This window comes from Stegostoma tigrinum, chromosome 29 (assembly GCF_030684315.1).
Source record: "Stegostoma tigrinum isolate sSteTig4 chromosome 29, sSteTig4.hap1, whole genome shotgun sequence".
In the NCBI taxonomy this organism is placed as follows: Eukaryota; Metazoa; Chordata; class Chondrichthyes; order Orectolobiformes; family Stegostomatidae; genus Stegostoma; species Stegostoma tigrinum.
In genome coordinates, this window is record NC_081382.1 from 14,803,132 (window position 1) to 14,816,638 (window position 13,507).

The 13,507-nt window shown below is 37.3% G+C and overlaps 1 protein-coding gene across 3 annotated transcripts in view; it reads left to right on the forward strand.

Annotated features, from left to right (window-relative positions):
- LOC125465340 (astrotactin-2-like) overlaps nucleotides 1–13,507 on the forward strand; it is a 1,528,414-nt gene that overhangs the window by 889,905 nt on the left and 625,002 nt on the right. For all 3 annotated transcript variants that reach the window (XM_048558686.2, XM_048558687.2, XM_048558689.2), the window contains 2 exons: nucleotides 5,600–5,724; nucleotides 6,670–6,774. In XM_048558686.2, coding sequence (XP_048414643.1) covers nucleotides 5,600–5,724; nucleotides 6,670–6,774 — 230 coding nt within the window. The remainder of the gene's footprint in view (nucleotides 1–5,599; nucleotides 5,725–6,669; nucleotides 6,775–13,507) is intronic.

Below are 13,507 nucleotides of genomic sequence, written 5' to 3' on the forward strand. Positions count from 1 at the left end.
TCCATCCAGTTTAAGCCTTAAGAATTGATACATATTATGTATCTTACTCCCTCAATGTCTATTTTCTAAATATAATATATTGTTGGAGATTCCTCAGGAAGTTTGATTGGGTCTAGCTGGAATATTTAAAGTCTAGGCTAAGCAATCCCATCTTATTGAGCTTCTGGTAGCCTCATAAAATGGATTATCTGTCCCCCGTATATGTAGTGACACATGACTAATACATGTTGGGAGTCATAAACCAGAAACTTCACCTGAGCTGCTCCCAGTTTAACACTGTAATTTCACTGAAGTTGCTACATAAATCGGATTTGCACAGGTAAAAAGCATTCCCAATGCAATTCCAAGGAAGTTTCAGAGGCAAAATAGGAATAACTGTTAAGAAATTCCTGGCCAACATATCTAGCTGCATTACATAGAAAGTTATTGTTAAACACCCAACTGTATCGATACCTTTTATGTCACTCGTGTCCATTGTAGTCACTGTACTAAGGAGATCCTGGGACCAAGGCTGTTGCAGTTTAACTCAGCCACAATGGTGCACAAATTGATTGTCCATCTCTGCAGAATCCTGTTTCTGTGGTCATGGTACCTTATCCTTCCTCAACATCTCTGTAGTCTTCCTGGCCAAACCAATCTCCTCGCCCACTTTCCTTTCATTGTCCAACCAAGAGATTCCACAAGTGAAACTGCTCTTCCTTGCACTTACAACTACTTAATCATACTCAAAATATCTTCAAGTAATGAATTTTCTTCCATTTTTTTTCTCTTTTTCACCTCTGTAGCTAGTTGGGAGTCTATCTGTTCTCAACCTGCAATTTCTACATGTCATATGTACATCTTTAAGTTTAAATTCTTCCAGAACCATGCTGCATATGTTTCTCATGTCACTCAACACTTTCCTACATCCCCTCCTGTCTCCAAAAAACATATTCCCTTTGCCCAACCATGGGCAGTTGAGCCTGCTGGTATCAAAGTCTACTCTGAAATTCCCTCATTACGTGCCCCCCACCTCATTACCCTTTTTCACCAAGCTATTGTTTAATTCAATACCATTCTGTCATGGTATCCATTTTTGTCTAATAACATCTCTGTGAATGGCTTTGGAATATTTTGCTGCATTAAAGGTGCTACATTCAATGAAAGTTGTTGCATTTAACCAGTTTCTGAGGGCCCTCCCTAAAACCTAATGAAACATACTTTGAGTGAGCCATTTTTAATTTGGCCACATTTAGTTTATCATGACATTTTGTACTAGCCTGGATTAAAGGAAAGAAAGCCATATAATTTCACTGGTACCTTGTGTTCCTCAGTTCTATCCTTGTTGAACCACAAATTGGGTGAAAATTAACCAAAGATTCCATAGAGTTCATTTCATATATGAAAGCTTTCTCATCAGGGTGATATTATTCCAAGTTATTAAAAAGTACTATGGTGAGTTGCAGTATTTTTTGACCTTTAGTTTTTGAAAGAGACACTCTGAATACACGTTGGTTTTACTGCTCACTGTTTGTTTTAAATCCTCCTTCTTAATAAATCTGACATAATTTCCCACCAAAATCATAGCTTCTGATATTATGGTATTTGTCTTTAGCAAGAGAGATTTCAGTGTGCACATTTTATTTCCAGGGCATATGTTGAGCAGGATAAAGTGTTCACTCTGCGGTCTGCTTTCCCAAAACATTCAGTATATAAAATCCTGTTTCAGTCCATTAACAGTGGAAATTTGTTGATGAAAATTAGATTTTTTGTTAATAAAGGTAGTGAGAATGAGCTTGAACAATATCAGAGATTTCTGAACAGGCCAGGCAGACAACCAAGAATTAATCACTTCTGTCGTGGCAAGCTGTGTTGTGGCAAATGGCCTGTGAGCCTTACACGAGTGTAGATTCTTTGGGTTTTAGCCAGAGGTAGTGGTTCTGCCTCTGGTTATCAGGAAATTAGTTCATTTATTTAATTTCAAAAATATATTATATACATAAAAGTATCTTTATGTATATGAAGCAGTTTTCTGTACAGTAGCAGACGAAGAAACAAACACTGGAGTTTGACTCTATCCAACAACACACCCAAGGAATTTCTTACTTGTGCAAGATTATTTTTACACATATTTGAGGCATCAGGAAGTTCCAATAAGTGAACGGACTCCCAGACAGTGGTCTTTCCTCGCTGCTCCTTGGCGAGAGCTGCCCTAAGCTCCAGTGCATCCCTCAGCACGTAGCCCTGGGCCTTGGAATGTTCCAGTCTGAAACACTGAGGTGGGTCAACTCCTTGCTCTGGAAGATCAATAGGTTTCAGGCAGACCAAAAAGCATCTTTTACTGAGTTGATGGTCCTCCAGGTGCATTCGATGTTTGTCTTGGTCTTTTTATTTTTGTTTCAAAAATATACATTATTTATAAAAAACAATATATATACACACAGTCACAAACACAGTTCAGTTCTGTACAATCAGGCATCCTAGTGTCAAGACTTGAGCTCAGAATCGAAACTGATAATCCACAGTAGTATTGAGGGGTAAGGCGTTAAACTGAATCCCTCTCCTCCTGCTCAGGTGGACCTAAAGCTCACATGGCACTATATCAAAGAAAGACAAGGGTTAAGTTCCTGATGTCCTGGGCCTATTGTTACCCTTGAATATTACTTACAAGATAAACTAGATTATCTGATTATTCTCACATTAATGCAGTAGAAGTTTGTTGTATGCAAATTAGTTGCCAAGTTGCCTGTATCACAGTTTGCTGTAGGTCCCTTGAGTTGTTCTAAATACTTAAAGTTGTGGTATGGATGCAAACTTTTCTTTCTTTTCAGATTATTGATAGATTTTAGATCCTACATTTGAATCACATATCCTGCTCAATATGAAATATTTGGCACTGATCCAGCTAATTTAGTTTTTGTTGATTCAGATTAACACTTTTGTTGCCATCATTGAAAAACAAAAAAACATAATAAAAGCTGTGAAGGCCCGAAATGTCAGCTTTCCTATTCCTCTGATGCTGCTTGGTCTGCTGTGTTCCTCCAACTCTACACCTTGTTATCTTAAAAGCTGTGAAATTGGCATGAGGCATTGTACAGCCCTCTACCCTGCCCCAGAGTTTCAGAATGCAGGTTGATATTCCGAGATCACCCATTAAAAGAAGCATAGCAGCAATAAGATGGAAGAGACAAACTGAAGCCTGGATGCTGTCTGAAAGCCAATTCAAGGACAACATTAGCAGAGGGCTTGATAGTAGTTGGCAGTCTGTGTGCACAACTAGGGAACACTGTGTACTGTTAAAAAGCATGAAAGGAAAGAAGGAATTTACATTAAAAAGCGGACAATAAGTACAACTTTACAGATTCACAAGTGTTTTTTAATTATCTGCCTTCACAAAATCACAATACAAGCTAAAGTGCCTCATTAAATGTTAACATTTGACAGTACTACCTCCTGAATGTAAATCGCACTGTGTTTAGTGAAACGTGATGAGATTCACAGGCTGTGCATTATTGTACTGACAAACATAATTATAGTATGTGAGGCACATATTTACTGAACAGTATAATCTACCACAGTAAGCTTTTTTTTAAACAAATTGAGTTGCACTGATATATGGCTGAATTGAAACTTCCAAGTGTTTCTCATGGTAATGCACATTATAATTTAGGTTTGTGTGACCCTTATTTATTAAATAAATTTCGATGTTTCAGACTATTAATTTCTATTGATAAAATCATCTTTTGTGAGCATTTTAAAAATTTATTCACTGCCAGGATGAGGGCATCACTTATTGCCTGTCCCCAGCGGCCCTTGAACTGAATGGCTTGCTAGGCCTTTTCACAGGACACTTGAGGGTCAACCACATTGTTCTGAGTTTGCAGTCGCATGTAGGCTAGACTAAGTGAGGATGGCAGATTTTCTTCCCTGAATGACATGAGTGAGCCAGATGGGTTTTCCCTTTTCAAATTTTATTTTTTATTCCCTGGCAATCTGCAGTGGTTTCACAGTCATCACTGGATTCTTATTTCCATTTTTTTTAAATTGAATTTAAATTCCAACACCTGTTATGGCAAGATTCGAACCTGAGTCCCCAAAACATGAGCTGAACTCCTGGATTAAGAGTTTGGCAATATTCTGGGCTATCCCCTCCCTTAAAAATATTGAAGGAGAAAACACTGTCAATATCTTTCCCGTAGAAGTGAGTCTGATGGAGAAGGGATGTATAGAATTAAATATTTTATTTGAATTATGTTAGATGAGCAAGTTTCACCATGTTTTATGATGTTTGAATCAAATGTACAAGGGACATCGTTTTGGCATCTTCAAACATAATTGCCTGGTTATAAATGTATCAAATGTACACCATATCAAATATCAATCAGTGTATTTGCAGAACTCAAAATAAGGAGGACTAATTTTAGTAGCTTTGAAAAAGAGGGAGCATACAATTAATCCACTGATTGCAGTGTAGGCATTTTATCAACTTTATGCTATGCGACAATTTCAAATATTTCAATGGTCAATCAGTTGGAAATTTGTAGCAATTGAAACAATTTTTCCATCTCATTGTTTCATAGTTCAGCTTTTACTTCAGCTTTTAGCTTTTACTTCGTAACTAGCTGCATCTTATAGTTTGTTAGAAGTTGGAATTCTTGTGAAAATGCTACCTTGTAGCTTGTTGGAAATTCTTGGATAAGGTAGAGGGTGAAAATAATAAGTTGTATAGCAGCAGCATTCTTCACATAAAGAACCATTTCTAAGAGGAAAAGCAAATACCAAGCAGGCAAGATCTAAGAGGTACGTGTAAAACTAGAGGCAGAGTTAATGATTTCAGTTTTTATAAGACTCATGAAGAGAAAGAGAAGCTGAAGTAATTTAGAAAGTGAATTTTAAATCAGATGCAATGTGGCTGAAAAACTCACTTTTAATAGGGGAAATAAATGGTGATTCAATGATATTGATTATACTGCTGACAAAACCACATGATAATTCCTTTTATTCAAAAATTTACCTTGTACCTAGATATTCAGCACGTCAGGTCTAAGCTGATATTTATTCTCCACACAAGCCTCCTGTACCACTCTTCATCAAACACTGTCAACTCATCTCTCAATTCCATTTTTCCCAGATTGTTTATTCAACTTCCCCTAAACGCACACATGTAATTCAACACAACTGCTCCTTGTACTTGTGGATTCTTTGTTATAACCACTTTCACAGTAAAGGGGTTTCCCTTGAAATCTCTGTTAGATGTATAATATTCTTGTTTTTGGTCTTTTGCACACAAGCAAATGTATTATACTCTGAAAAACGTCTCTAACTCTTAAGTTGTCTTTCCCTTCCCAGGTAAATAATCACCAAACTGTTCAATTTTTCTTGTTACTTTCGAGTTCAGATATTGTCCTTCTAAATACTTCTTGCACTTCTATAATTCAAAATGATGACAATAGAACATGTGAATTAATATTCAGATTGCAATACATTTAAGTGATATTTATTTAATCCAAATTATTTGCAGCCTTGGCAGCTATGAGAAAGAAATCAGAAAACTCATCTATTTCGGTAATCTCCTTCCACTTTAAATCATGTTCTGGTAATATCTGCTTCCTTCGTACAGGGAGAATAACTTTGTGAAGGATTTCCCTCAAATTGCTGACGGGTTAGTTGTCATTCCCCTTCCTGTGGAAGAACAGTGTCGGGGAGTTCTTTCCGAGCCATTGCCCAACCTCCAGCTCCTCACAGGTAAGCATCTTGTCTGTTGTTGTCCCACTCCCTGCTTGGAGCAATTAGGAAATCCTTGCAGCCATGCACATGAAACAAAGTACGTGTGTGTGTGTGTGTGTGTGTGTGTGTGTGTGTGTGTGTGTGTGAACAGAGTGAATTATCTTGAAGTGTGGTTGTCTCCGAAATAAGACATGAATACCAGCATCATTGAGCTGCTATTGATACGTGTCTAATTAATTTTACGTTGAAGGCATTATTGCTTTATGCAATCTTACAGTTTGATTAGTGTTCGTTTCTAAGTTATAGGGTCTTGTTCACTGATGTGCAGACACTTCAAATGGAGCCAGACACAAAGGATATCACAGCTCAGCATTTCCTCTTAATTTCATTGCAATACATAAAATATTTACTGGTGTAGTTTTGTCCTCAATACAATATCAGTAGCAAAGCATTCTGCTGCTTAAATGGGGTGATTATGAACAATTTACCTTTACCCTTGCTTTTACGTTAATGGTTTTATCAATTCCAAGTTACTGAATGTTTTCTTAATTTCCCCTTGGGATTGCTGTACATCTCTCCAATGCAAAGAAGTCAGCCAGATAACATCATTGATTCTTTCCCTGTTGAAATACTTTGCTGAGTTTGGGAACTGACATCAAGAATTGGAGGAGCAAACTGTTTCCTGCCACTTACGTGGCACAGTTTATGGGAAACCAACGTGCTATCTCGCAAAATTCAGACAGCGCATCTCTTTGCCAGTCCAAATGTCAGATCACAAAAGTGAAGTTTCCAGCTTATTGGCACCCAGAATTGTACCATGCAATGCTGAAATAGTGCAGCACATTGCCACCAATGTGCCAGACCATAACACTTAAATTGCAATGACCTTTTTTTTGCAAACTTTATTGAGCTTTGAGTTGATTATCAGGTGTTCTTAACAAAAAATCTTAACTTATTTTCCAGGTGATGCAAAATACAGTGAGGCTACTGGCTATCCCGTGGTGCAGGAGTGGAGAGTTCGAAGCAATCTATACAAGGTTAAGCTGAGTTCAGTAACACAATCTGCAGGTAAGGAAGTACCAAAATAAATGAAGAGTTTTGGTCTATGTAAAAAGGGGTTAGAAGCCACTAGCTTAACATAAAGGTTTTCTTTAAAAAATGAAACAAGAATCAGAGGCCTGAAGACATTGTAGAAAATCAAGATTTGGAGGAGGATTTTGAAAGCAGAAGAGGACCAGCGAGTTTGAAGGGCTGTGGTTAGGAAGCTGAAGAGGGCAGGAACCAATAGAGCAATAAGTATGCCAAGGGCCACAATGAAGAAAAATGGACTGCAATCAAATATTGTATTACTGTCTAAGCTTTTTACCTGGGTATTCATGGTAAGTGCTTTTGTGGAGGTGTAACTCTGGATCCTTAAGTTTGCTTAATTCCATGTTCCTGCCAATAATTGATTATAATATTCTGAAGTAGAATTCAACCAAGGACGTAACATTGTTATTAATAATCACTCCAGTTTACTCTGTTCACAAGACACATCTGTCAGTTCACTGAATGATTTATAAATACAATAGAACTGAACCATATGCAATATACGGATTGTTACGGTACAGAAATAACGTGGATCCCACGGTTTGAGGTTTGGAACACCTAGTTTGTTAGGGTTCTTCATAGAATGCATCTAAATATATTCCTTCAAATGTGGTGTTTCAATGATAATAAATAAAGCTGAATGACTGTCTATTTGGGGATATTTTGATAGATTTAGCAGTTTAAACTGAGTCAAAACAGGATTCCTAAAAATTCAAAAAGTTTAAAAATGTTTATTGTTTAGAATTATTCAAATTAATGATTATATTCTTTTCAAGTTATCAACATTGACATGTTCCATGGTAATACTTCTCCTGTTTTTCAAAATCGCTGACTCACATATGCTTGAATTATTAAGTGGCCTATTAAGTGTGATGATACTATGGCCTTAAGAGATGTATATTGTGTCCTGTTGTTTTCAGAAGACAGGTTAAGACAGAGGTACTGAGCAGTCTCCTCGAAGCTAATACAGTAAACAGCTTGTGAAGCCCTGGATAACAAAGTGTGAAGCTGGATAAACACAGCAGGCATCACAGAGGCTCTCTGATGAAGGGTCTAGGCCCGAAACGTCAGCTTTTGTGCTCCTGAGATGCTGCTCGGCCTGCTGTGTTTATTCAGCTTCACACTTTGTTATCTTGGATTCTCCAGCATCTGCAGTTCACATTACCTTGTGAAGCCCTGGAGTTTTTTTAAAAAGTTGGAACAATAGGGGCATCCAGAACGGATGGGGTCAAGCTCCCACTGAAGCAGGAGTTTTAGTTTAAGTTTTCTGCAGTTGCTAGGGTCTATAAGCTGGATGTGGAATCTCATATTCCTCTCCATGTTACAGCTGAAAGCTGGGGCTCTCTTCCTGCTACGAGAATTGCACTTGAAAGATCTACTTTACTGAATTTGCCTTTATCAAGGTTGTGCTTATGGGATGTTACTAGATTGGAATAGTATATTAGTAGTCGTTAACTTATATATTATTTTCTTGAGCATTTTGATTGATTTGCTGTTGAGTCAATTCTTTTCATTTTATTTTGTCTGTATTTTAATTGTAGTGTAAAAAGTAGAGTGTGTTTTGCTTAAAGCTGAGTAGTTTGATCAATCAAATTACATCTTGAACACAACAACCTTTAATGAAGGAGAAAGTTAGGATCTAGGCTGTCTACTTAATATATTTTGAGACAGCTTCATCTGCTTCATTAAATAAGTAACTCAATTATATCAAACCAGTCATGATCACTTTCTGAAGCCCACATCTCAAGAATGAGCTTTAAAAAAATGGAAATGTTTGTAGTCCCTGAACATCATTTTGTATCATTGAATTTTAAACAAACATTTTAATTTATCCTTGTAGAATACTTACTATTTTGGTAATTATTTAATTTGATCAAAGTTCAAATTGAAAATGATCCTAGCATTCATCCTTCCATGACATTGAGTAGATTCCAACAATTTACAATGTGATTAAACATTATGGGAATGAAATCTCTCCTGACAATGACTTAGCTGAAATGGTTGCTGCTTATAAAAGTGGGAGTTTCTTTTTGAACTTCTGCCACCTGTTCCCTGAAAATTATCGACAGAATGAATTTTCATTTTTGTTTTTCACAAAACTGGCTTGAATGAAGAAGGCATTTCAGTTCAGTTCAGTTTATTTTTTACATGTCTTTGCCTTACAGCAGAACATCTTTTCTTAAAGTTTTGACCTAAATCAACCTGGAAGTCTGTCTCACCTTTGTGATCTTAATTTGGATTTTTGAACTCTGTACCCTCTTGGTCTGCAACTTGACATTTCTGCATGTGTTAAATTGGAACTCAAATTATCTACACCCTCAATTATTACCAATGTTCCTGATATCAGGGATTAATTTTGCAATGACCTTTAAAAATGTCATTAAGTAATTTACATTGCTATTTCTCACACCCTGGGTTCTTATTCAACAAAATGAGTAACTGTTGTCAAGCTTACATGAACCGGGTAGAATTTAGTGCCCACTTAGCCCTGATGCTGGCTGTGGATTAGAAAATCACAAAAGTCAGGGTTTTTGGTTCCTAAACACCAGAGGAGTCAGACAGCCAGCATTTATCTCACATATCAGCACCTTTTAGATGTTGCTCAAACTATAAAAATGGCAAATAGAATATAAAACTTGTTTTTGTACACTTAAATATCAAGGATACAGCAAGCTTCAAGACTCTAGTAACTGCAGAAAGCAAAAACTATAAATCCTGATTGTGCGAGCATCAGGAGTGTTGAAGAGATCAATTTTCACTGCATCGGAGAATGGAGACAAACTATACTTTGGAATAATAAGCCTAAGGAGGCTCCCCAATTTTCGCGAGTAACTTTCAGTAACCACAGAAGAGAATGATGTAAACAGTGATTTGCTCTGTTTCGTTCTGATTTTCATCAATATATGATTCATGATTGGAACTCCACACATGTGACAAATCAATTTGAGGCTTTCATTAAAGTGCTGTCCAAGTTCCGTCCTGCATCTGATTCACTGACTAATTACACTGATTAATACGTGGAGGGGCTGTTGTTTTCATCAGTGAAGGACTTAAAAATGTTAGCTCAGCACAATTTAATTAATTTCTATTTCATCATAATGCTCTTCATTTGTATTATAGGCAACAAAAGCATCTGACACAGTAATGGGTAAATTGATCATCTCTGCAACAATCATACCTCACTCAGAAAGGCTGTTTTCATCCATCCGTCATCTACAGAGTATAGATACAAATTACATTTCAATGGATTTTTTTATCAACGTTAAAAATATAAATTGGCACTTAGAACAACTGTTAATTTTTATTTTATAAGAAATATATTAAATCAGTTCAGCTGTATTAAGAATAATTACTTCTTCACAACTACTAATTAAACTGTGTGAACAATTACTGACATGACATTGTTCTCGAAAGTTGAACCAGCTGAGAGTTCTTGTTATCCAAATGATATAAATATAAGTGAGTAGGAGCCCTGAGTATGAATCTCGTGGTACAGTAACAATATCTCTTTCTCTGATTCCGAAGACATGGATTCAAGCTCCACTTGTCCTGGAGGAGTGTTACAGCATGTCCAAACAGGTTGATGAAAAATAACAAAAAGCTCTGAGATGGTTATGTTATGAAAGTACAGCAGCACAGTGGTTATATTACTGAACGAATAACATTAAAGGTTTGGACAAATGCATGAGACAAGAATTTTCTCAGCTCCAACAGTTCAGCAATCAAGGTATATGAGATCCAGAAATGATGAGGATGGCAGAGTGTTGTTTTCCTGAACTTCCTCTGGGTATCAGCTTTTATGCTGCTGTGGCTTTGGAGTCCAGCCACATGCTCCCAGAAGGTGGGCAGGTAACTTGGCTTATTCAGTTTGAAGTAGTGAGAGATTACTTGTGTTTTACAGTTGGTCCCAAGTTTCCTTGAAAAGAGGCTGATTAACTTTCTAAAGGTGATCACCTACCCGAAGGCCTGGCTGTCTGTACAAGCCTCGAGACCACTCTGCCCTCTTAAGGCTGGCCTGTAGACAGTCTCTCCTTTACTTTTTAGTAGTGACCTAGTTGCTTTATTGAGTGTTACAATTATTGGTGAAAGAATGTGGCTGGAAGGGCCTTCTTGTTGAAACATCTTCTCCATTACTTACTGTTCACTGCTGCTGGGTGCCTTTTGCATTTGAAAGGCCTTTGATAGGCTCTCTGGCTTGACAGTACATCCACTGCATTTATTTGGACAGAGAAAGTGTCTCCATGTCAAGAATAGAGGTGCCATAGTCAAAATTCTGACATGTGGTTGTTGCCCCAGGTGAGGGTTTAGCTTCCAAGTTGAAAATCCATGACTTTAAAATGGCAACTGGTAACTGGAGCACTTAAATTTAGTTAATTTTGGTTAATTACTAATTAGTTACTAATATCAGTAATGCTGACCATGAAATTAATGGATTGTGCTGTTCATTAGGGAAGGTAATCTGTTACCTTCACCTAATCTCACCTGTGTGTAATTCTAGACATACAATACTGTTGTTGGCTCTTAACTGCCCTCTAGAAATGACTTGGCAAGCCACATGGTTGTTTTCACTAAGATGGCTGACTAAAACCTTCCCAAGAACAAGTAGGGATGAGGAATAAATGCTGGCCTTGCCAGTATAATGTACATCGTACGGATGCCAAAGAAAAATACGCTTTGATCTGGAAGCTGTGGATGAACAATCAATAAATCACAAGTCAAATGACAGGTTAGAGGATCTTTTGATTGGGGTGAATTGGATCAAATCCTCTTATCAAGCTAAGTATGCGGTTATGAGTAAGGTATAAGTCCAAAAAAAGAAATGTGACTGATCAGTCATTCGGCAGAATACGATTATTATGGTCCATTTGACTTTAATACATATGAAACTTGAATTGTTTATTTCTAAGACAGGTATTCTGCAGCTGAATAAATTTGGAGAGGGCGCCACTCTGATATAGAGTTGTCTAGCCTCAAAACTTTAGCTTGTGCTGTCTCTATCAATGTTGCCTGATTAGCTGTGATTTCCAGCATTTCTTGTTTGCAGTGCCGATTCCAACATCTGCACTAATTTGCTCCTGCCGATGATATTTGCTGGATTGGTAACAAGCTTGAGTGACTTTAGTTACCTTAAGAAACAAGAGAAATTGGTGTTGTTTTCCTTCCAGTACAGGAGGGTAATGAGAAATTACACAATATGGATATGATTTTCACTGCCCAGCAATTCCAAGAGAAATGCCAGGAACAACACATGTGTTCTTCAGAATATTCTATAGAAGGACCCCTGTCCCTGAAATGTTAACTCTGCTTTTTCCCCATAGATGTTGCCAGGCTTGCCGAGTTTCTCCAGCAATTTCTCAATTTTGTTTGATTTTCTGCATTCACAGTTGTTTGTTTTTTTTTGTTCAGCCATTTAGATACTTTGGCTGCAAGAGCAGATCAGAAGCTAAGAATTCTGTAGTGAAAAACTCAGCTCATGTCTTCCCAATGTCTGTCTACCACCTACAAGTCACAAACCAACAGTGTGATGGAATACTCCCTACTTACCTGGATCAATGCAGCTCTATTGACATTCAAGGAACTTGATATGATCTGGGACAAAGCAGCCTGTTTAACTGGCATCTGACCCCATCTAACCCCCTTCAATTTTCACTCTCTCTACCAGCCAATGCACGGTGGCAACTATCGATAAAGTGCACAAAAACAACTCATCAAGGCTTCTTAAGTCACACCTTCGAAGCTCATAACATCTACAAATTAGAAGGACAACAGTATCAGATGCATGCGGAGAGCACAAAGGTGTGCAAGTGCACCTGTAAGCCATATTGAATAGCAGGGGTTAAAATGTCAATTGACATATTTCACATTCTTCTTCTGGCAGAGTTGTATTTTTAATTCACGCATCACAAACTCTAACATTGATAACTTTCTCCCCACATTGATACACCCAGTTCTCATCCAATTAAATATTAATTTATATATTCATGCTCATCATTCCACTTGCTTTGAGGAATCCCATTAGGCTGTACTGAATGATAACAAGCCACACAGGCTCCCACGGAGAACTTTATTGCCATTCCTTCACTGTCATTGGGTAAAAATCTTGGAACTCCCTTTCTTTACAGCATTGAGCATGTTCCCACACCACATGAAGAGCAGTGACTTAAGAAGGCAGCTCACCTCCACTTTCTAAAGGCAGGTGAGAATTGGCAAGAATCCTTACCTAGACAGTAAAGGCCCCAGTCTGTGAGTGAAGAAAAAGAAAGCTTCTCTTCAGTTTAAGAGAAAAAAAGAATATTCCTTGCTTCTTCTCTGTTTAATAACTCAAAATTATACAATAAACATCGATAACTTTTGAAACGTGGAAATTCAGAAAGTCTGATTTGTTTAGTGAGTCTTCAATTCAAGAAGGAATTAAGGCTATAACTGTTAACCATAGTAGAAAATTTGCCTCCTTAACACTAAATCACAGGCGAAAGTAGCATTAATAAAACCACTCACCTTTCATTGGCATAATACTGGTCCAATGTGGTGAATTGAATAAGTTTATAAAGACAGTTTCAATACAGTTGCACCTTTTTTTCTCAGTAGGGGCAATTATCTGAGCGTACATGTAAAGCAGTACATCTTCAGAAAGTTTCTTCCAATCTCATCCAATTCCCCAATTTTGACTTCTCTTTCTAACTTGGTGTGTTTTTATTATTTGACATTTACT